The sequence below is a fragment of the Microchirus variegatus genome, assembly GCF_963457635.1.
Source record: "Microchirus variegatus genome assembly, chromosome: 3".
Taxonomy (NCBI): Eukaryota; Metazoa; Chordata; class Actinopteri; order Pleuronectiformes; family Soleidae; genus Microchirus; species Microchirus variegatus.
This window is the reverse complement of record NC_139804.1, coordinates 31,434,219-31,459,928: the sequence shown is the minus strand read 5'-3', so window position 1 is coordinate 31,459,928 and position 25,710 is coordinate 31,434,219. Positions and strand designations below refer to the sequence as shown.

General features: G+C 40.9%; 1 protein-coding gene across 2 annotated transcripts in view; it reads left to right on the top strand.

Annotated features, from left to right (window-relative positions):
* Nucleotides 1-6,707: 6,707 nt before the first annotated feature.
* grik4 (glutamate receptor, ionotropic, kainate 4) overlaps nt 6,708-25,710 on the top strand; it is a gene marked incomplete at both ends in the record, with an annotated part of 170,707 nt that continues 151,704 nt past the window's right edge. For both annotated transcript variants that reach the window (XM_083886306.1, XM_083886305.1), the window contains one exon: nt 6,708-6,789. In XM_083886306.1, coding sequence (XP_083742432.1) covers nt 6,708-6,789 — 82 coding nt within the window. The remainder of the gene's footprint in view (nt 6,790-25,710) is intronic.

The following is a 25,710-nucleotide window of genomic DNA, read 5'->3' as shown; positions in this document are numbered from 1 at the left end:
TAATGATTTCTTTGTTATGTGAAGCAAAGAAATTAGGAAAGTATTCACATTTAAGAAGATAAAACCTTGAAATCTTCTTTTAATAATGAAAAAAAGCTTCAAACCGATGAATCCATTATCAAAATAGTTGACAATTAGTTAGTAATGGATTCGTTGTTTCAGCTCTAATTGTCAAGCATACAGTGAAATTGCACTCTCCCCTCTAGTGCACAATGTTCATTCATAAATTAATAAGTAATTTAATCAGTGAAAATATATAACCTGTGAGTAGATTAAAAAAAAAGGTCGCCCTTATTCTCTTAAAAGCATCACAGGAGCGTCTCTTGCTCTAAGTGTCTGATAATTTAAGTACAAACAACGAATATTCATGAGAGCATTTTGTTCTCAATGAAAAGAGGTCAACGTTTTTGACCTCCCGTTTTTGCAAAACATTCTACAAGAGAATCACTTTTAACACCTGGCATGTGTCAAGGGATGCATATAAAATTAGTCCTGATGCCAGACAGTCATCATGATGAATATTTAGGTCAACATTGGTGCCAGCTGGTCAGTGAGCCATTACCTCCCATCAGTACCTAACGTATGTGTGAAGTGCAGGGTCAGATGAGAACCTGCTGTATTTATAGTCCTCTGCGCCGCTTTAAAAATCCAGATCTGCTCTCCAGAGTTTACGCCTGTGCAAAAACGATCCCTCCAGGATTTTGTGCGACTGTAGAGAGAGAAATAGAGACCGACCATCGTAAAACATAAACTGGAGGTGTAGTCCCTAATGAAGTTGCCGATATGCAGATGCATTTTAGTCACGCTAAGGTTAGCCTTTGCTTTTTCACTACGCTAAAAAACAAATCACAACAGTTTATGCACTTGCTGCTTACGATGTCAGTGCCAAAAATACACTGCAACGTGCATCGCAGCTCTTTCGGAAAAAAGCAACAATCACAAAAACAACAACAGAAAGCAACGGTTTGGGAGCTAAGATGAAAGAAAAACTGAGTCTCTCTTCCATTTTCCTCCTCAGGTTTTGGTTTATTTGTCAAGTACCTGATCTAATTCTTAGTAGCTGTCTGCTGTTTGTGTCGTCGTGTGGCTTTGATGAAGATGGGATTTGAGCAAAGACACAGGATGACACAAACAGCAGAACCTGTGGCTTATATAAATATATATATATATATATATAAATTTGGAGGTGCAAAAGCATTCTTGCTCGAACAAACAAACAAACAAATAAATGTCAGCCAAAAGATATAATGCAAATTGAATTAATCCCATTATTTCCTCACAATTATTACCATCTCTAACCTATTTATTATTCCCCTTGTTTCCCTTATAGCTGCAGCCCTTTATTTATGACTCGAGCTGCACAAATGCATTCATTTTTAAAAAATACATTTGGTTTCTTTTGCAGCTACACACATGCTTTATTGGAAGTCCATTAAAGTTGTGTTTTATTTGTTTGCTTTTTTTGCTACTTCGGGGTAAATAAAGGTCGAAGAAAAAACAACCTGTTATTGCTAATATTACAAGTATTATTATGGCTGCGGCTAAAGTGATTAATCTATTGATTGTTGTCTTTTTGTCCATAAAATCTCAGGAAATACATTAAAAAAAAACTATGTTGATTGGTGTTTCACAAACCTCGAAATGATGATGATCTCAAAACTGTTGAATAATCAATTAATTGACTTATTGCTGCAGCCCTACATAGTATTAGAGCGTTTTATAGTACGTGCTAAAGCCTAAATTGTGGGACTCCTCCGCTCTGTTTTCCCAAAGTCCAATAAAAAAGTTGCAGTGACTTGTTTTCAAAAAAGCTTTGCTGTGAGTGAAGAAACAAAAGGAAAATTACAACAGGCAGCATTTTATTTCACAATCCTGAGGCTGTATTCAGAGCTAATACTGACATGGGAACAACTCTCGCATTGATTTCTTTTACTGTGAGTTTGCATGAGTAGTTGTTAGACAGACGAGGAATCATACTGTGTAATGTTCTTTCTTCTTCTCCAGTCTCTTCAGTAGGAATTCATTGTTGTCACAGTCACAGTTTAACACTGCCACAAGGTTTCTGTCCAGTGTGTTAGGACTGAAAATATCCTAAATATATTGCACCAGTCAAACCTAGTATTTAAGCTTCTTTCTATTTTTTTTTTTTTAAATTGAAGGCAGCGAACAATAAACAGACAATAAAATCCACTTTACAAGCAAATAAAAATGTCAAATAAATTTGTGCAGGGGATATTTTGACTTTCAGTGTGAATGGAGTGAGTTAAAAGTGTAAGACCGCCCAGGACTGAAAGCCTAAAGGGAACAAATAGAGAGGGAAAAACACATTTTACGTTGGTTTGGAACATATATAATCTCTATGCTAGCACATATAGAAGCGTATAGAAGTATGGAGAGAATTGTAAAATGTTATGTATGTTACAGCAGCATGAGTAGAGCTTTAAGTCCCAGAGACCCTTTTGTGTTACACACACACACAGGTTTGGTTTATTTACCACTATATTCTGCCTTCAGTTGACATGACGGATGTAAAGTGTATTTTGCCCAGACAACTGATTCGAGAGATATAGAGATATAGAGATATCGTTGCTCACGTTAGTGCTTTAAGTGCTAAAAACGAACTGAAGAAGCCTTTTGGATGACTTCACTTTTTAGCGCTCGAGGGACTACCATGACCTGGATGAAAGAGGACGTTTACAGACTTTGGGCCATGTCGTTCATCAGAACAGAGCATGTTTTCTGCTGAGCATGTGCTACAGATCTGTCGCTGAGATTCATCCCAGTGTTAAATTGAAAGGGAATTGAAGTCAGCAGAAGGATGCACCCAAACTCTGTGAACTTAAACAAACACTTCCCCCACAATAGGTCACACTTGTGCTTGTTCCGTTCTCTGCCCTGTATTAAACCCTGTAGTAAACCACAACAGTGAGCTGCCATTATTTGCTGCCAGAGAGAAACTCTGCTCTTTGATTTTTGTCCTTTTGTGAAGGGAAAGATAACCACTTGAGACCTTCCAGATAAACACAGCTCCGAATCCAGAGGCCTCCCGCGATACCAACATTTCTGAAATAATTATAGGGGCATTCACAGAACACCTGAGCACCTCCTCCTCCTCCTCCTGATGAAGATGACTTTGCAGCTAAATGTGCACCTCTCCTGACTTTGTGCTTGTATGAAAATAGAGTCCCTGGTCTTTTCAGCCTAGCTGCACTAATCTTCCTGTCAGCCATCGCCACAGCTGTACCGTCTGACATTTTGGTACTTTGTCCTTCGTAGACCGAACATATCAAACTGGCTCATTATATTGCTTTTGCTTGTCCTGGTCAAAGTTAAGTTAAGTACAATATCTGGTATATGACCGTGTCTCTGACCCCTCTCAGCGTCTTGGCAGAATCACCTTGACTGAGAACATAAAACGCTGCAGAAAGAGCTTACGGGAAACACCCACTCCTTCACTGTCTTCACTTAAATGACAACCTAACCTTGGCAGAAAAAAAAAACAAAAAACCTTGGGTTTGTTGAGCATGATTCTTTGATGTGGTATTAAAATACCACGGATGACATCATTGTATAAGCATTGACTGATTTTGTGGTTCGCAATCAAATCATGTGAAAGACGGGCGTGTTATGTCCCAGCTCGTTATGGGTCAATGGATGTAGCATAAAAACCAAGATGCATGATGGTTTAAATAAATCATTTATTTTTTTATTCAGTCATTCGAGTGAAGGAAATAGTGAACCAAATCAGGCGGAAAAACAGCAGAAACGGTCAGTGGATGCTGTTCAAACTAAACAAAATGCACATGAAAAAGGACTAAGGACCAGACGATATTATCAGTCAATGAAGAAACCCAAAGAAGAAACCGTATCTAAATGAACTCTATTTACTTTGTGGAAGATTAACAAAAGAATATACACAGTGGAACAGCATCCCTACACCTAGTGTTTCTAAACAATTGAAACCAACCCTACGGTGGAGCTGTGTGAGATAAGCTCTTTTTTAAAACTAAGGCTTGTGCCCAATATACTTGTACCCAAACAAATTAAATGCCCGTGTGTGGCCTGAGAGACTGTATCTTATAGCCTTCTGTTTGGGAATGGGACGACTGGAGGTTAAGTGGCTGCACCAATCCCCCGTCCGGTCCGCCTGCAACACCGCCCCCCACCCGGTCTAAAGACAGACAGGGAACCACACAAACAATCCAGGTCAATTCAGACTGCAGTAAAATCATATTACGTAGAAGTGTTCCATCTATGATTTGTTTATACATCCAGCAGTAGAAACTTGGTCCACCTGACCAGTGTCAAGCAGCAACCAGTCGTGATGTCACCCACAAGAATCTGAATCGTGATTTGGCCCAGAGCCATGTTGACGTTTTTGCCAGGCTCCCATTGGACGACAGCAAGTGTCAGTCAACACTGGTGTCCACACATACTGTTATGTGTCACGCTTTATCTCGGGATTGAGACCATTAACTCTCCATGACATTATTAATCAAGTGAGAAATGGGCTCATTCTAGCACAGAATTCCAATTTGAACTTGAGTTCTTTTCGTAACACAGCAGAGTCGGTACAATCCTGAAAGACCGTGTCGATTTTCTTTTTTTATATATACACAGTCTATGGTTTCGGGTAGATGGAGCAATTATCCTGAGCATGGATATATTACAATCCAATTCACTGCAGATGATTAAATATTTCCACACTCAGATTATGCTTGGACCTTCTGTTAGGTCTTATAAATCCAAGAGATGCTCTTATTTACTAACTTCATTGAATATTTAAGAGCCTTTGTTTCCCCCTCTACTAAAAGCAGAACGTAATACATGGATCCATTACTGTTTGAGCTGTGAGTCCAAGTCTGAAATCTGTGATATAGACCCAGCGTCTGTACTGCACTTACCAGGAACATGACATTCCCTTACCAAGTGTTCATTGCTGTAGTCAGACCATCTCTTTCTGAGTCACATTCTCTGCACCTGCAGTTTTTTTTTTCCAGTTTTCCCTTTCACCATTAATATTTAAACATTTTGTCCTTTTGGTGTTTTTCAGCGTTTTAAACAATTGGGTCCTGGCATGTTTTGAAACAGAGCTCAACCCTAACCCTGGATTTCCACTGGACGCGGAACGGCCGCGGAACGGCAGCGGCGCGGTTCTGCTTCGTCATCTCCCCAGCGTCAATCCCCACCGGGCGCGTTACGGCAGCGGCGCGGAGCCTTGGGAGCCGGCGGTATTCGCGGAAGATCGTGCGATAATCGCGAACGGACGCGAGTTCGCGAGATCCAGCGATAGACTGTGTGTATAAAGTAAACAACAACAACACAGCTTCTTTCATTCTCCGACGTGGAAGAACTGTTGATCTGGTGTCATAAATGATTTTATGTTTCTCCACTTCAACAATCAGTCTCACGTCGTACATTATGACTCTCCGAGACGCTCTGATTAATTGACTGTTTACCTGGCAGCAGCGGTCACGACGTAATGTTGATGTGAAGTTGTGACAGGCTATATTACCTGCGTATTGTGTTTTATTTTGAAAGGGGGGCGGAAATGTTTTACTTTGATTCTGTGTCGCTTTTCCTGTCTGGTGCGATCTGCTTCGTTGAAATTTACGAGGTTCAGCAGCGGCAACGGAAAAAAATAGAACTGATTCCTATCCATAGCGCTGCGGCTCAGCGAGCCGCTTCTGGGCCGCTGCTGAAACGCTCCGCAGCTCGTCTGGTGGAAATGCTCTCATTGATTAGAATGGAAGCGATTTGCAACGGCGACCGCGCCGCTGCCGTTCCGCGGCCGTTCCACGTCCAGTGGAAATCCAGGATAACAGTTGCTGGTTTCTGCTACTGTTTGTATCCATTTTTTTTTTACTTCAATCAAACGCCTTTTTTGCCGTCTGTGTCCCTCTGTTGGTTAACCACTTTTAGAATGAGGATAAAAAAAAAAGTTGCAATGTTTTACCCAGAGAGGACGACAAAATGGGCGCAAAAAGTACAAATTACAGTGACAGAAGTCATGCGATGACCCATCAGTATTGTCGGAGAGAGGATGCTGAGCGGAGGAAAGGTTTCCGAGAGGAACACAGAGTAAATGAGAGACGTCGGTGTGAATACAGCAAACACAGCAAAACAAAAAAAGGGAACAGGGACATTGCAGATTAAACCATGGGGGGAGTGTAAGAGCTCCATGCTTTTAAGTATTTCTACCTCAGTATATATACAGTATATACACGGCAGGATAATGCACTTAAAGCTTAGAAAAGCAGTTTTATGTCTTGCACTGGAACAATGGAAGAGCAGAATAGGAAAGTGATGAATAGAGGAAGATTATGTCTCTCAGTCTTCATCAAGTCGAGCCTATATAGAGCACATTTACTTCCTAATGAAAGTTACAAGTTACCGTCTTTGTTTTTTTTTTGGCTCCATATGGAACAAAGAAGTGAGTAAAGAAAATCACTGAACCTGCTCTGAGTTTGAGATTCATGAAATATCATTTTCATTCTCACAGTCGCAAGCATTATAGGTACAGCTATAGTATAGTATATACAGTAGATGGGCCATTGAATGTATAGATTGTACAGGATGCTGCAGACTTCTGGCCTGTGTGTGTCTTTCCCTGTGTCGGTTGATGTATTAATGTTGTTCTCTGTATATATTTCAGGTGGCTGTGACAGGGGCACCCCCGGGGCAGGACCCATGAGGAGTCATAGAAGATGCTCACAGTCTGGGCGCTTCTGCTCTTCTTAGCCATGTGGGTGAGAAGCACCTCCGGTGGCCCGCTCTCCTTCAGAATAGGTAACTTTTTGTGCGAGACTAACGCACAGCTTTAGTGAGAACGGAGAAACTTTGAATTACCCGCTGGGGTATAAACGATAAAGTTTTGTCGAATCGAATTGAAACTGCTTGCCGATGCATGTTCACCCGAGAGCTGCGCATCTCCACTTCCCTCACAATTTGATTAGATAACACGATAACAGTTATCCGAGCAATGATTTGATTCCATTTGAGATCAGAATGGTTGTGTGTGTCCGTCCGTCCCCCCCCTCCAAAAAAAAATCAAGGCAATCTAATATTGAAGCAACACAATGGAGGATTTCAACCTTCAAATAATGTCCTCCAATATTATTCTGACGGTACATCGGCTTACAACAGGGTCAAAGACTGAAAAGATCTGCATTAGCACAATATAACTGCTGGTTTCAGAACTACGTGTACGACATTCTACTTTATGGCATCACAACAATGTGTATACATGTTGTGATGAGCAATAAGTCATGTAAGACTGGTTGAAAACAATATCGGCATAGGGTTATGCATGTAAGTTACAACAGTTGTAGCAAGCTGTTACTTACTGTTTACCAACTCTAGAGTAAACCCTACATTATGTTACTTTTTCTAACCAATGAGTTGTTCCCTCCACAGAAACAAAACTATACGTAGGCAGGCACTTGTTTGAGATTGTGACAGTGTGATACCCTTGAGCATAAATATCATGGTTTCATGGTATGGAAAGGTACCTAGTGCAGTTACAGTTACAGTTGCAGTACTATGTATTATGTGTTTTTACATTAAATCAATTATTCAACCAAGCAAGCAATCCAGTTGCACTACTAATTAGAGCTGAAACAATCAATAGGTTAATCGATTATTAATACATCACTAAATTAATCGTCAACTATTTTGATAATCGGTTTGAGGATTTTTTTCATGATTAAAACAAGATTTCTGACTGTTTCAGCTTCTTAAATGTGAAAAAATGTCTTTGTTTCTTTGCTCCGCATAACAAAGAAATCATTAAAACATCATTTTGGTTTGTGGACAAGACGAGACATTCGAGGACCTTGTAATTTCTGCTCTACTACTAAGAATAATTTGATTGGTTATTGATTGATTTTTCAGATTAGTTTCTGCACTTAAGGAAAGAGAGAAATAAAAAAGAAAGACAGTGTCAACTGTTTACACACACACACACACACACACACACACACACAAGTGACAAGAGCAACTGTTCACTTTCTTAACAAACGACTGTGACTGTGTGTCATTGCACTTCCTTTTTCACAAAGTTAACAACTGTTTCAAGAAAGAGGACCAACAAAAACTTAGAATTTCATTCTTGAGCCATAACCTACATCCCTATAAAAATGAATAAAAACATGTTCTTTATGTTTTAATGAGTTTGGCAGCTCATAACAAACAGGCAAACACGAGTGTAACATGCTTCGTACTCTGTTAGTTAAAGGCGCCATATGTAAGAATGTGGCCAAAAACGGTTACTACACTCAAATTCAAAATAGAGAGGTCTTTTAGGTTTTGTTTTCTCTGCCATTGTAGCTCAGACGTAACTGGCAACCCGTGGTTGCTCGGCAGCTGAGACTCTACTGACTGCAATGATTGGTTGATGGCGGTAGGTGGCGCCACATGCCAAAACGTTTTTTTTTTTAATGCGAATATTTTGGCTGTACTGTTGTCGTTGGTGAGTTCAGTTTGTTATATGAACATTATTCCTGAGTCTCTGTGACATATTAGGAGGATTTTATGGCCAGTTGCTTTACATGATGCACCTTTATTAAAGTATCATCTTTGGAGTATGACTCATGTAAATGTAATGAATGTAAGAAGCTTTTATACAGAATTTTATACAAAAGCACAGACACAGATTCTACCATGAACCACTGAGATATTTGGCTTCGTAGAAATGTGGCAGATCGGTGGACCAAGGTTGAGTCTGGGTAGTCTTTGCATCTGAGACGACATGGTTCAGAAGTCTCATAACCTGCCAGAGTCTGCTGGTAACCAATGGGAGTTGTTCTTTCTTGTTATTATTCTCCTTACAGTCTGTGAGTCTCTCTTCCTGTCACGAGCTCACTGTCTACCAGAAGTTGACAGATTGTCTTTTCATTCATGCATAGACTCGTGTGTGTGTGTGTGTGTGTGTGTACTTTGCACTGTATATACTGGAGACACAGATGGGAAGTAAAGGTGAAGAACGTGTGACAGACTCACAGAGTGTGTTCCCGTCATCGTCGTCCTCTGTGGCTGCCTCTGTGTTCATAGCATGGTTGTAAACTTTCCAAAAAAGCTAAAAGAGTGAGGCACAAATGATGCAAGTTAAAGCTGCAGGGCAAAAGTCTCGCCTATAGAGAGTAATTAAGAAATAAAAAGATAAAAATAAAAAATGCACTCCAGCTGAAAAAAAAAAACCCCCACACCACAGGTAATCCATGTTTGTTCTTACATTGACTTTATTTTAAATGCTGGTTATATTATACATGTATAAAAGAGACTTTGTTGCTATATTATAGTCATAGTTTCAAAAGCTGATAATTTTAAGGCTGTTACCAAAAGCCAAACAATGCAGAGAAATAAAAGTGCTAAGCAGAACTATGTAAGGTTTTTCGGCTTGTCCTCATAGGAGAACCCTTTTTGGTTCCAGGTGGAACCTTTATAAAAATGGCCCTTTTGGAGGGTTCCACCAAGAACCCTTTTAAAACCCTTTATTCAGGAAAGGGGTTTTAAATGGTTCTCTGGAACGGGTTTTTCAGAAGCAAATGGTTCCAAGTAGATCCTCAGCCCTTGTAGAAGGACTCTTTTGGAACCCTTATTTCTAAGAGTGTATAGATGGAGCACAAGTGCAGTTGCAGACAAGATCATTAAACTTACTGAAAATTTCCTCAGTGGAAACAGCGATGGGTTAATTTGTCAGTCTGATAACTACAGATCATTCAGTATATTATAGAAAAAATGTCTTCCGGTAATTGTAAAATAAAAAATAAAAACGTTATTTAACTTGGAAAAGCAGCAGTTTTACAAGCTCATGAATACATATTGAAACTTTAGCAGATTTGTCCCTGACAAAACTGTATCGTTTCAAACTGTCATCTTTGAAAGGTATCAGCATTTCTTATTTTTTGAAGACATTTTATATATATATATATATATATATATATATATCACTCACTTTTCCTTCGCCACAGAACATATACTTTTAGAGTTTGGTGGACTGCACTTTGATGCCCCCAACAATCCTTACGTATTTTCAGAACAACACCACTTTGGTGCTCTCTGTATCGATGTGGCCACAAATGCAGCCTCTGTATTTTATTTTATATTATATTATTTTTGTGAACATTGTAGAACAAATGTCTCCCGCTTCCTTTCACCTGTTTGTACAAAAGCACCACACCGCTGCAGTGACGCTGTTTTGTGTGTATCTCAGTCGTGTTGGACGGTTGATGGATAATTATGTTGCTCGGCCTGGTGTTCTGTCTTTTCTTCTCATGTCATTAGAGCACAGCACGAGTCTCTTTGGCAGAATATGAATGTTTGTTTCTGTGTATTCATGCACAGATATGCATCGATATACACACTAACACATTTCAAAGAACACTAAGGCATGCAAACAAGCACATATCCCCCCCCCAAAAAACACAACAAACCCTTGCCATTTGCACTCTAGGAGATGGTATTTAACATGGCTGTCCCTCGAGCCCTGACTGGCTGTCATAATGTCACTGTCTGGCCACTGTTTGGATGCATCAGGGCCAAAACAACCTCTCAGCCCAACCCAACATCCTCCACCAGGACAAGCCTGCAACCACCATCAGTCTCAGTGTAGGTGAACAGAGGAACCTCATCAATGGATGGATGGGATGATCAGATTATGATGCGTTTGTCTATTCTAACATGATCAACTTTCTGCTCGGGAAGTTAAAGTTAATGTTACTGGCATTGAAACAGTGAGCAAATAATCGGGTCGTGAAAGATTAATTATATCAATATCAAAATGTAAATATGTGAAATGCTTTTTTAACAAAGTGAGGCTGCAGTAGAAAAACATTCAACATCAATAAAATGCATTAGATAAAAACTAATTCACACAGTGCTATCGACTAAGATGTTTATAAGATCTCTTATAAGAGATTTGAGATCACAGCTCATACATAAAATATTTAACACAGACGAGAAACTGCATAATGTTCCACAAAAAAAATCCCTTGCTCACCATATGGTGAAGCTTGTTGCTGTGGGTGGTATCCCCTCATTAATTAAGAGTGTTTTCAACAGGCCACAGTTTGTGCTAACTTGGATAAAGCATCTTCCAAATGTGCATAGTCACTGCTGTTCACCACGCTGATGTCTTGTTTTGCCCTGTAAATGAAATATACAATGTAAACTGGTATTTAAAATGACCTTCACTGTATTTTTAAATTAAGTGACTATTTAGCTTGTATTATTTTTACATTTCAATAATCTATAAAAAAAAAATATGATTGCACACAGTTAAAGGCACTTTTGTTAAAGCGGACCTAGACCGGAAGTTCCAATGAACCCTCTTTTTTAGTGTGTATCTGCGTCCTTACCTTGTTTAAGAAGCCCTGGTGGGTTATAAACAAACATTTCAGTCACTGCTGAGAACGCTGTGTTTTATTGTAATCTCCAGCTCAGCGAGATCTCTGAAAAACCCGGTCCGGTCCAGTCATTCCGAGATACTTTTTGTTTTTGAGAAAAAAGTCAGCTCACTGTCAAAGTGCATCAGGGCAAATGGATCATTTCCTGAATTTCAAAAATTCATTAAAATTATTCCTTAAGAGGTTTGCAAATATTTTCAACAGATCCTTGTTCAGGGCGATGCCGACTATAATGATGGTAAATTTCAAGTCATTCCGAGATACTTTTTGTTTTTGAGACAAAAGTCAGCTCACTGTCAAAGTGCATCAGGGCAAATGGATCATTTCCTAAATTTCAAAAATTCATTAAAATTATTCCCTAAGAGTTTTGCAAATATTTTCAACCGATCCTTGTTCAGGGTGATGCCGGCTATCACGATGGTAAATTTCATGTCATTCCGAGATACTTTTTGTTTTTGATTTCCTCTATTTCAAAAAATCATTAAAATGAATCCTTAGGAGGTTTGCAAATATTTTCAAGGGATCCTTGATCAGGGCAATGCCGGCTATTATGATGGTAAATTTCATGTCATTCCGAGATACTTTTTGTTTTTGAGAAAAAAGTCAGCTCACTGTCAAAGTGCATCAGAGCAAATGGATCATTTCCTAAATTTCAAAAATTCATTAAAATTATTCCTTAAAAGGTTTGCAAATATTTTCAACGGATCCTTGTTCAGGGTGATGCCGACTATTATGATGGTGAATTTGAAGTCATCCCGAGATACTTTTTGTTTTGAGACTAAAGTCAGCTCACTGTCAAAGTGCATCAGGGCAAATGGATCATTTCCTAAATTTCAAAAATGAATCGAAATTATTCCTTAAGAGTTTTGCAAATATTTTCAACGGATCCTTGTTTAGGGTGATGCTGACTATAATGATGGTAAATTTCAAGTCATTCCGAGTTACTTTTTGTTTTTGATTTCCTCTATTTCAAAAAATCATTAAAATGAATCCTTAGGAGGTTTGCAAATATTTTCAAGGGATCCTTGATCAGGGCAATGCCGGCTATTATGATGGTAAATTTCAAGTCATTCCAAGATACTTTTTGTAATTCACTGACAAAATGTAGGTGTCAACAAAGGTTAACTTTTTTAGAAAATAAAATGTGCTCCTTGTGTTGTTTGACTACTTTGAAAATTTAGCTAGCTGCTAACCAAAATCATTCCTGCATGTGCATATGCTGTCATCATCAATGCAAACAAAACTAATCGAATCAAACACTAGTATTATCTATCATATGAATCAATAAAATAAAGTTGCTACTCATCAAATAATTAGTAAGATGGAGATGGATCAGGAATGGAAGGTAAATAGCTTCACATGTGCAGCTTTAGCAACATTCAACAACATTAGAGTTCTGTTAAAAAAACAGTAAATTAGCTGTAATTCCACTGATGTTCTGTAATATTAATAATAAAACACTGTTTATTAAAAAAACACCTTAATACTGTTGAAAGTCTGCCGTAAATTCACATAAATGATTTACAGTGTATATCCTTATGCTGTCGGCATTTGCTGGGTGTTGCCTCAGTCAGGTGTGGTGGCATTTGCACAGCAGACGTCCTTAAGCTCACCTTTAATGTGCTGCGTGTGATACTGAAAAAAACAAACTTTGGATTGAACTTTTTGACCGTACAGTATGTGATCCCCCTTTTAACCAGGGAGTGAGGATTAACATTGATTGTCATGGAAAACTGCACACGGTATCATTCATATCGTTCATTATGTTGCAAATGTATGAGGGGAGAGAAGGTTGCGTGGGTCATTTTCCAGCAGCCGCATGGGAGAAAGATGACTTTGAATAAATATGCTGGATTGGTTCTCATTTTAAGATCAGATATTTACCGTCACTAAGCCATTATGTATCTCATTAGGTCTGCAGAGGATAAGTCAAGAGCTGGCCTGTCTGTGTTTGTTGGTTTTATTTTGTGCATGCACTTGATCATTGTCTTCTCTTGTGATAGTGATAGTCTGAGGAATCCACACATTATGAGACATCTCCCTTTTAAGTGATCTATTTCAAAAGTGCTCATAGAAGAGGTTGGAGGTGAAATCCCTCCAGTGAGTCCTGGGTCTGCCCTGTGGTCTCCTCACAGTGATACACCTCCAGAGTGAAAGGCCCTGTGGAAAAAAGGATACTATGCTCATTTCACACAGTATTATCTGTTATGCTGATGCTCTTATATCCCAAAATTCTGTAACTCTGCCTCTTCCATACAGTGGATGATGCACAACCTCCACTGAACTGTGTTTAGGTTGTGTGTTTGTTCAAGTACACATTGTGAAGAGTTCTTTGTTTTGACAGCTTACTTTCTCGAATTTCCTCTGAAACAATGTATTGAGCAACCTGTGCCATTCTGTGGTGGTGTTTTTTTTTTGTTTGTTTCTTTGTGTTGGTTGTTTGAATTAACATCAAATGTCAGAACTGTTTTTGTGTTTTAGTCTGAAGTCTGAAGATGTTAATTCAGATCAACTGGCATTTAAACAAATAAGCAAATATGCCAGAACTGTCAGATATTAGCAGGCGTAAAGAACTGGTGTATTTCTGGTAGTTTGAAGCTAGCATGTGGATCCTTTTTTTTTTTTATATTCTGGAGCCACATCACCATATGGTTGTTTCTGAAGTTGTTAAACACACTATAAAGTTGGCAGTTTTGAAAGAACAGCTGGGTTGTTTTATTGTCAGCATGTCAACAAATGATGCTGCAGCAGCAGCTGTAAAATAACTTGTTAATTAACAATTACATTTATGCATTAGTTTTGGAAGGTCAAGTAAGCCATGTCATCAAAAAAATAAAAAATAATAATAATTGCATCATGCACATTTGGAACATCGTCATCACCGTACAATATAACTCACAAGATGCAGCCTGAGGCTTGATATAAACACAGTATTTTTTTAGCTTTCTTTGGTTGACAACAAGATAAACTCTCACAGAGAATGCCTTAATACTGACATAGCAGTAACCTGGACTAGCTCCACAGACAGAATCGTTTTTCGCCACTTTGCTCTGTTTTCCACACTCAGTGGGAAAACATGACAGAGGATTCTCAGTCGGCTAAATTCAATTGGCTCCACTTTTCCACAGTCAGAGACTGTGCCGATATGCCGTCTTTACCAAACCTCCCACGACTGGCATCACTGGAGAAGTTAGTTGAATTTGTAGCGAAATAAATGTAGGAAAGGAAAAAAAAACACCCCGAGCATGATGTACTGATATCCACTGGAGGTGAGCTTGCAGAGGAAGGGTAACGCAAGATCCACCCCCCCCCCCCCGCATGCACAAAAAAACCCCCCTTCCTTCAATATCAGAATGCAGAATGCAAATTATTTATTTTTACCAGCATTCAGTTCATGATTTCATATCAATTCAAGTGGGTTTTTGTCGTCATTTCATCCGTATACACTGTACCTAATGAAAGGAAACAGCGTTTCAGCAGGATCGCGTTGGTGCTACAGTGGAAACAAACACATTCAGTGCAGGGACAGACAGAACAACATGCTTATATCTAGTTGTATGCAGTAATGTTTATTTTCACGTTGTTTTATTCTTTTTAGGGATCTCCCGATAACACTTTCTTTGTGTCCGATATCGATATCACAATATCTACCAATACCGATATTATTCCGATACAGTCATTTTAGACCTTTTATGACATCATTCTTCAAAAAAGAAGAAATACACGGCCCAAACATGACTAAGCTATAAATGCTTCTGCTTTTATTTACATTTTTGCAGTCTGTGCATAGTGAAGAATGCCATATATAGGATTTTTGGATTGTAGCCGATTTTTACATTTTTATACAGTGATTTTGACCAGTACCGGACCAATACCGATATTGACCAATACCGATTCCCATCCCTAATTATTTTATTCTTGTCTACCTCTTATTTCTGCTGTAACAGGGCAATTTCCTAGTCTGGGATCAATAAAGTACCCCCATCCATCCATCCATCCAAGAGGATTGGCATATGCAGTTTATAAACGTTCCCCCTGAAAATCCTGTGTCCTATACCAGCTCCAGGGCACTTTAGCCAATTTAGAGTTGTAGTTCAAGGGGAAAAGGCAATTATTAATAATTATTTCCATGTCTGTTTATCAATATCCAACTCCACTACTTTCTCGCACACAGTGCAAGTTACTTCCTGCTCTGATGCTGAATGGAAGCGCCGGACAGACATCCTGTGCTGCAAAATAACAACATGAAAACATGCCAAAGGACACTGTACTGTAGCTATGGATTGTGTGTGTGTGTGTGTGCACACATGAAGGACATATAGGCTGGATTTGTGAAATTGGACCCCACAGGTATAGAGTCTAATAGCATAATTAACCCCGCTGAACAAATACCCAGAAGTCACGGGGCACCACATTGTTAATTCCCTCAACTCAGCCGCAGCTATGCTTTGCAGTGACTTATTTAGACTCGCTGCTAAAAACCACCGTGAGTGAATCATCGTGCCCTTGCCTCCAGTCAGGTTTATGTTGCCTTTTCTGACTTGGTATCTAAAAACTCATTTAACTCACTGTTGCCGGAAGAGCAGAGAAATTGCATGTCGGGGGGTGAGGAGAGTAAACAGCTTTGAGGGAGCTGTCTCGTGTTGTTAGGAAATATCATTTGAACTGGAGCCTCAGTTCCTCTGTAGTTTCTTATGAATGGAGGCTGAGGCGAAGGCTGGTGTTCGTCTGAAGAGCCACGCGACAAGACTGCACTGATCAATCTCCATAATTATAATTACTCATCCATGTGCCGTGTAAGTCAGTGGGTTAATGACTATCAGACATGTGTACTCACAGACCTGAAGCTACAGAGTTAACCCTCCTTTTTAGGGTGACCACCTGTTACAAGATCCTACTGCCCAGTCCTCGCTGTTCCAGTCGGATGCCAGTAATGAGGTCGTATCAGAGTGACAAGGCAGCTTAATCACAGAGCGATATGTTTGTGTCTGCAGGCGACCGTGCTCCTTCTTACAAGTTACCTAATTTGAAAATGTGTCTTTGGTGTTTTAGGCGGGTAAAAATTAGTGGAAATGAGGCCAAGTTCACGGGGAGACAAAGCTCAACCTGAGGCGCCGACTGAACATGGGCAGAGTTTATGATTCATCTCCAAGGTTTTAATTAGCAGGGCAGGTGCTGGGACCACTCATTTAGTTAATGGCAGGAACGGCAGATCGGATTGATGTTACGCAATTATGCACACACTACTTTGCTCCTGAGCTCACCACATGTATTATTCAGCACGTCTCAGTGCACAGGCATGTGGAACGCGTGTTCCTGTTTTCAATCACATACCTCAACACGCAAACAAAAAAACCACAACAACACACTCTTGCATTAATGCATGCCCACCGAGCTTACGCGCAAACATGAAAACATTGATACTTAATAAGACGCTGCAGGGGATGTTCACAGCTGTGTAATTGAGCTTTTCCACATGGAAGGCAAGGGCTCAGCTAGTATGAAATCATTATTACTGTACACTGTACACACACAGAGTGAATGTCAGTGGCAGGACACTGAACTGCAGCAATTCACAGTTCAATAGAAGATCATTGTGATTTCTTTCTGAGACCTGCATGATATACCTACCTATATAAGTGATGGATGCTGAGTTTTTCAGTGGTAACTCCCTCCTTATGCCAGTTTCTTTCTACAGGGGGAAGCATATTGCTTTGTGCATGTGTGTGTTTTCCTTCCACATTTGCACCTCAGGACACTGTTTCTCCCAGTGAAGGACATTAATTGCAGATCTTGACTCTCCTCATCCATTTAAGCCAGCGCGTTGTGGAATGAGCCCCGGTTTAAACGAATTAGAGATCATCATTTGATAAGTTATGAGTGAGGTCAACCAAACCCGGTGCTAACCATATTACTCCTTGCAGAATGCGTGCAAACACTGCCTTTGGTCTCAAAATGTCTAAACATGTGTTGCCATGTTGTGACAGCCATGCAGGCTCCATTAAATTATGACAATGCTTTTAGTTCTACTTTGATTCGTGAAAAATATATCTGTAAATGCTGTAAATGCGCTGCATTTTCGTCCTGTGGAGAGCTATTATCTCTTGAGAGCTAGCATACAAACAGCCTTTGATGACTCGGTTTAGAGAACAACACAATAAGTACAGAGGAATGCACATTCTGGCTCATGCATGAGCATCCACAGGCACAGGTGTGCGTGCACGCTCTGTCCCCGTAAATCTCCTGTTCGTGGAAATGTAGAACCTCGTCTCTTCATCATTGTGTGTCATCTGCATACAAATTAGATGACAGACCCCAATGGTTTCAAAGGAGGAATGAGAGACAGCGTCTTTGTGTGTTGTCTTGTACATAATCAGTTTAAAACTCTGGTTGCTGGTGAAATTGCAGACGTGAACAGATTTGATTGATGAATCATTTTAAATGTTTTCCCCGCATTCAAGTTTTTGGCCCCCCACATTATCATAGTGTGTTTAATTTTTTTGCAGTTCCACCTAAACGGGATGAATGTTTTAATGCTGCAGGAAGATTAGGGTGGTTATACGGGAATGGCGCGGTGACTCTGTGTGATTTTGATACTAAATTTAAACACAAGCGTCAACATTTCTCAGATTTGCATCATCTCTGCACGTCATTCTTTATAGTTGGTGGGTTTTGACGGTTGGCAGGTGTACATAATGTGCATAGCCACTCACAATCACACACACACACACACACACACACACACACACACACACACACACACACACACACACACAGCCATATCTTTTTAACTTGTCCTTCCTCCAGCACCACTGCTATGGGTTTGAGACGATCACAAAGAGCTGCCATTACAGGGACGCTTTCCCCGTCCAGTTCTTTCCAGATAAGAAGCCTCATTCTCTTTCGCTCTCTCACTCACACGGACGGACACAAACACAATTGGAGCATTTGGACATATTGTCCTGGCAGTGTAAGGGAGAAGCAAGTCCGTCTTAATGGCAGAGAAGCATGCATGGCTCTATAGCTCAGATTGATGGCACCTATTCTGAAACTAATAGGTGCAGGCTTGGTTCATCGCATACCGTTTGTATGGCAGTTGGTCAATTACGACAGAAAAAAACCCCCAGTAATGGCTCAGGTTGGAACACTAGCCTTAGATACATCCTGGTACTGTGGCCAGGAAGTTCATTTATCTATCATGGCAGTTGATAGTTTTCTTTGGCTCATAGTCTCTTAAGGGCAGTGAGACTTTGGTGGATTGAAAATGTGTTTCCTTTCTTTGTAAAGTGTTAATCCTTTCGCCTTGTTTTCTCATTTATTTCATTCTCCCAGTTTGGATTAGTTCCTCTTGCACTGCAGGGTTAGTCGCCGCTGACCTGCAGAGGATAAAAAAAACATGTTTCTCCTCAGTATATGAAGGCAGTTGCTGCTTTTCATCTGAGCTTCATTAAGGTTTGATATTTCTCCCTGCTACCAAGCCCCCCCACCCCACTGTCACATGGACTGACCGTATTGTAGAATGCGTAATCCTCCTGTGGGTCCGATATATGCTGGCTGTGTTGTCATGAACTGGATTTTTATCCCCAAAAAATAAGTATTTGTTCATGCACCTCAGAAAAAAAACATGCTGGGAGCATTAAAGTATTTGAATACCATGATTAAATGTTTTACAATAGCTTCAGGCTATGAAAGGCTTTAGAAATGGATGTAGGCCCAACAACATAACAACATAAAATAGTAAAGTGTCCTGAGTAATTGTATTTAATGGATTAGTAAGGTTGAAAAGGAAGCTTAGCTAACCACTCAGAATCCCACACCCTTTGGCAATTTTCCACATTGGGTTAAAAGAAGTTAAAAGAGGTTGCTGTTCGAAGAAAAACTATATAATTTACTGTATAATTATCATAAATGAACATTTTTAAAACACTTTCTAAAAGGGTGATTTAAGTAGGTTATAGCTGTACACCCCACAGAGTTGTAACCTTCCATATAACCAGGTGGTGAATTTGCACACTGATTTGATGGCTGTGCCCCGGTGTCCAATGTCTCTCTTTGCTCATCCATCCATTTTATACCTGCATGAGCAAATTATCCATGTGCAGTCAACACACATGCACATATGGCCGCCCCCTCGCCCCCACACTCCTCCCGCGACAGCCCCATTTTTTGCCAGTCCCTCTCCATTATGCCGCAGCTTTCATCATGATTCACAGCGAAGAGTTTGACAAGTCTTCAGAGCCGCCGTCTCCAGCTGTTTCCAGGGCCCTCAGCCGTTACATTTCGCTTGGCACCGCCATCGGCAGATGTCACCCCCGTTGCCTTGAGCACAACCTCTGGCTGCACAGATGCCCCGATGTGTTCATGTTTGCTTCTCCACTTACCTGCGGCTGTGTATTAGCACACACCTCGCACATGTGTGTCCATCCTCTTATCAGTGTGTGTTGCTCCTGTGGCAGTGCCTGCTGTTTGATTTGCAATCCAGTGCCATGTGTTAATGGTTAATTTACTAGGCCCTTCTCCAGAAGGCCAGATATGGCTGCTTGCCTAATGACTAGCTAACCCTGGGAGGGACCTGTAGTTTTTATTGCTCCCAGCAGCTTCAGGTAGGCTACACACCAGATATTCAATTTATGATGTTTTTCCACATGGTGGTATCACAGTTTAGTGTTATATTGCAATACAAGGTACATAAGAAAATGTGAACTTGGAAATAGACTGCAAAAAGTAAAATGACAGAATAATAATTAAGTCCAATTTAAGAACATGCCATTTAAAATTGTTGAAGCTCGGAAGAAAGAAAAACAAAATTAAAAGTTGGTTGTTTTGAATTTTATACAAAAAAAAACATATTAAGGGAACAAATATGGTTTTATAATAGGGTGTGAGGTTGTTTTCTTGCCTGAGAGATATGAACAGTAGATAAAAACAGACAGATTAAAACTGTTTTTATAGTCAAAAGTGCTTTAATGGTTTTATTATTTTATTCACACCTTCAGAAGCAGACCAGAGATTTAATTTACAAAAAAAATAATAAGTAATGTAAGGTCAGGTACCTTGGTGTTTAACTGACAATGTCATAAATTGGAGAAAAAATATGATGAGAACATCCACTCGTATACGGTATAATATTCGGGCCTTTGCACAGTACTTGGACTCATAAATAGTCTACTCGTTGTATATCTAATGATGAGATAAGTGCAGGTGTATGGAGATGACCTGGACTAGAGGTTTAGATGAACAACAAGTTGTGCAGAAATGACACATTTAATTGCATGCCTATGCTGATGAGATGAGCACAGGGACAGTTAAACTTGCAAAACATACAGCTGGGACTCTGGGGCAATGTAGCAGTCTATTAACTGTGCACAGACAGATAGACTATTTTTTTTTTCACTGTGCGGCCAACTGTGTTATTAGCTGGCCTCGCACTGAATCAATTGGAGAGTCTTCAGGTGTCACAGAGTGTGTGTGTGTGTGTGTGTGTGGCTTTTCACCTCTCACGTCTCCATCATCAGCTCCCTGACTGAGCAAGGTCAGCAGATGTTTGGCCCGCTTGTATTTTCTCCTATCTTCTTACCTCCTATTATGCAGAATGCAACCATGTAGGGAAGCACCGTGGATTACTGTCCACTCCCGCTCACCTGTATCCTGTCCCGTTCTGCCCCCCCCATTCCTCATCTTATCAGCAGCATGCAGACTTCAGCAGGGACTCCCATGTGGATACGCCATCCCATTACAACCCCCAATGACAAAAGCTTATTGTCCCTGTTACTTCTTTCTCACATACACTGGAGCACAGATCCACCCACCCAGTGTCGGGTGTTTACAGCATCGGGCTTAAACGCACAGTGTTTTACCCTGGTTGCTCCCCTGAGGCTTAACCAGTTACATTGTTGAAACCTCAAAAGTGAACATTTGAACAATGACATCCCACACCTCTTGAACATCCAGGGGCCTTGTTTTTGCAGCCATGTTTTCTGAAGGTGTGTGTGAACAATGAAGTGGTTCGCCGTTGGTGTTAGGCTGCCCTCGGGGGGGCCTTCATGTGGGTATAATGAGGCAGAAGTGACCTTCAGTTCACCCACTACACAGTAGAAACACTAAAGGGAAGTTAGCGTGGCTTACTGTTCTGTAGAAGGAGAAGGTTCAAACTCCCTTGAGGAAAAGTAGTGGCTGCAAGAGGTTGATGGCACACATACAGTCGGGCACATTACACTGTACTTGTCATTGGGTCCACGGCTGTTGTCCCTCGTGCTTTATTAGTCAAGGCTACAAGAACTTTAGATGCTCTAAGATACATCCTGCCCCCTTCTTAACACCCCAACATTCACAAATGACTTTCCCACCCTCTGGACATCTGCAAAACTTTAAAAAAAAAAAAAAAAAAAAAATCCTCTACACATGTATGTGCTCCATTCCATCTTATTATTTTGTATTCTTTTCAGAAATGCCTCAAGTCTCTTGAGGAGAGCCGAGTTAACCTGGAGGCCAGTTGGAATCTCGCACACCCTCTATTTACTGCTGAGATAAATACAGTCTCGCAAGCATCTGTCTCTCAGTCCTCGTTGCATCTATTCTGATACGACCGTGGATCATGAAAATAACCCACATTTTCTCCTGGTTATATTTTTATTCAGCTTTTCTTTGTCTACTACATGAAAATAAGCGTTCGAGTGTTTACGTTTCAAGCATTGCAAAATATTGGTACTGCTCGGGACTAATCCTTGCAGATCTTTCATTTGAAGTGCTTATCCTGTTTTTCATCAGGAACATGAATGATTCTGTTCAAGAGCTTAAGGACCTTTGATTCAGTCTCTTCTATAGTGATGTGTACTCACAGAGTCCACAACTCTACCCCTGTTCATGCCTGATCTGTTGAAATGATGATAAAAAATTAGACTCTTCATGCGCAGTGGCCATCACTCATCGTGAGACCACATGACCACCTTGGCAATGTGTGTGTGTGTGTGTGTGTGTGAGAGAGAGAGAGAAAAAAAAGGAATGTATAGTAAGGTTATGAGGCAGAGGGAGAGTGAGTAATGAGTATTCTGTTCCTGTGGTGAATTACACTCTAATATAACCCTAAAATGATGGGATGGGCATTGCTCCCCCTCAGTTGCTCTCAGCCCATTGGAGTGGCTGAAAGTCGCATCATTTCTCAAGAATGTCACATCAAAGGCCGTCACAGACACAAGAAGCAGTCGTGTGGTGATAATGAATAGCAAAGTTAGGGCCCAGTGTTGCAAACCTCCTTCATTTACCTGCAGTTGTGTGTTGGCTGTATGCAGCAAACCTGTTGTGCATCTTTCTCTTCTCTCAAACCATGGTTGGTCAAACCCAGAGCTGTGTATAGCTGTGTTTTTCCCCCTCTTATGTTATGTGTCAGCCAATGTGCACACTTATGTTGTTTTCAGATCTGTTTCAAACTATAGCTGGGCACCAAGATATTAACTATTAACTTTGCAAATGGGAAATGTGATCATGAGTGAGGGAAGGATGGAGCGTGAGATTGACAGGCGGATCGGTGCAGCGGCCGTAGTGATGCGGTCGTTGTATCGGTCCGTTGTGGTGAAGAAGGAGCTGAGCCGAAAGGCAAAGCTCTCGATTTACCGGTCAATCTACGTTCCTACCCTCACCTATGGTCATGAACTTTGGGTTATGACCGAAAGAACAAGATCCCGGATACAAGCGGCTGAAATGAGTTTTCTCCGCAGGGGGAGCGCTCCTTTAGAGATAGGGTGAGGAGCTCTGTCACCCGGGAGGAGCTCGGAGTAGAGCCGCTGCTCCTCCACATCGAGAGGTGCCAGCTGATGTGGCTCGGGCATCTGTATCGGATGCCTCCTGGACGCCTCCCTCGGGAGGTGTTCCGGGCATGTCCCACCGGGAGGAGACCCAGAGGAAGACCCAGGACACGCTGGAGTGACTACGTCACCCGGCTGGCCTGGGAACGCCTTGGTGTCCCCCCGGAAGAGCTGGAGGAAGTGTCCTGCGAGAGGGAGGTCTGGGCGTCCCTTCTCAGACTGCTGCCCCCGTGACCCGGCCCCGGATAAGCGGTAGAAAATGGATGGATGGATGGAAATGTGATCATCCTATATAAGATTAGTAAAGTAAAAACATAGACTAGACTGTACTGAATGAAATCAAATCTCCACCCAAATCTGTCCACATCTTTATTTGACGAAAAAAAGAGGAGACAAAATTTAGAGAGCATCTCTGTCAGAATAATAGAATTGAAATGTCTTTCTTTGATCGTCTGTGCTACACATAAAGCCCAATGTATACTTCTGCATAAAGTGCTCTGCGTAGGTTACGGAGACCCCTCTACGTTGCCGGAGAGCCTGTCGCAGAGCCTCTCCGTCATCTCCTGGTGCACAAAATATTCTTTAAGTGTCCGTCTCTCTGTCAAGGGACAACGTAGACGGCAAGGGCTGCGATCGGTCCTCAGGACAGGCCGAGATAACGCTGCTCTGTGCCGGATACAGAGGCGGAGCTGATCACCGTTGACAACGTAGCTGCCGAACTACAAATACGTCATATCTTAATACACAAACCACATGTTCAGACTCTAAATGGCCAATTTCTCACCTCAAATGATCTTAAAACTGCGTTCCGGGACACAGAAAATATTTAATTTATGTGAGACAGTCTTTCTCTCTCGGACACCATTGTTCACTGTAGCAAGACGCACAACAACCTTGCGTAGCGACCCCTACTGATCGGGTGGAAAATTGCAGTGCGTATCCGGCACCACAACGGAGAATTATGAAGGCTCGAAGGGTCTCCGTGGTTACGCAGTTGGATAACGCATTACGCAGTCGGATAAGTATACTTTGGCCTTTACTGTTCCTGTGCTCTCAAATCATGGTTCCTCACCTCAGCAGCACAACCATGAACGCACTGATACGGGTGTTAGACCGGGCCTCACGGAAAGAAAAACAAAACAATGGCAACAAAACAACCAATAGAACCTAACTTTAAGAAGTTGAATAGTTTGAAAAGTAACCTAAAGTCATCTACCATGGCTAATCCATCACTTCAGACAGACCTGCACGCTATCACTGTTAAAAACCAGAATGTGTCGTTAATATGCAACAGTTGCATTAACAAATAAGCAGTTTATAATGTATACGCTTGTGCATTATTTAACAGTCTACTTGGCTTGCTCTATGAGCAAAGAGGTTCCAAATGTTTTTTATGTTTCAGGTTTATTCAAATGCTACTGTGGACCCTATTAAAAAGACTCATTTTATAAGAACAGCTCTACCTCTCAGGCCTACAAATGAACAGCATTAAAATAACAACTTACTGCCTGCGTCCTGACTTATCATGAGCATTAGTGAGGGCTCTTAACACAACTTTCATTTCCAGTGGAAATGGTTTCTTCATTAAGGTTAATGAGTCACAGTGTTAGCGGTGATTGCACTGGATTTACTAAAATAATAGTCGATTTTGTACGTATTGTATGTTGTTGTAAGCACAACGCAGACAATGTGACTGTTAACAAAGTAAAGTTGGATTGTTAATGCTCACTCTTGGTCTGGACAAAATATTTGACAGTATTATTCATGCTTTTAAAATACTGCAACCTATCCACAGGGTAACATTTACTAGTTATGACTTAAACTTTCTTGGAATTTTTGAATCTCAGGACAAAGACTTCTTCTAAAAGTCGCTGAAAGAAATAAATGGCTTTCTGTCGACCAACTAATCAATTGATCCTCTTAACTGCTACAGCTTTAAATGAATCGTTGTTGCACAGGACTGGTTTATTTAAGAATGTCCATCACACCTTTATGAACAAACGTATGCCTGTTAAAGGTACAATGTGTAGTATTTATGGGTTTATATAACCCAAAATCCACTTTTTTATACATATTATGTGCTCCTGCATTGTCTAGTCGCTGTATAATAGTTTTTGTTTCATTTTCGTAGTGTTTCAAAAAGTCATGTTAAATAACATGACCGCAGACCGCGGTTGCATAGCCACTGTTAGCAGCGAGACGCCATGTTTCTACCGGAGCCTGTAAGGACAAACGCGAGAGAACAAAACAAGCGTCTCTTTACTTGTAGCAGGAAGTCCCGCCTCCTCTCTCTCCGCTTCGTCTGCTACGGCCGCTGTAGCTCGCCCTCTCCCTCGCCTCACGAACCTCATCTGCTGACACGGAGAAAGACGACGAGGACGACATTTGACCGGCTGCGGATACCGTAGCGCTCAGGGAAGGGAGGGGGTGAGCAGAGCAGCAGGTCTTTGTTGTAAATTTCAGCCTCTCCTCTAGATGGCACTATAAACTACTTACTTCCCCTT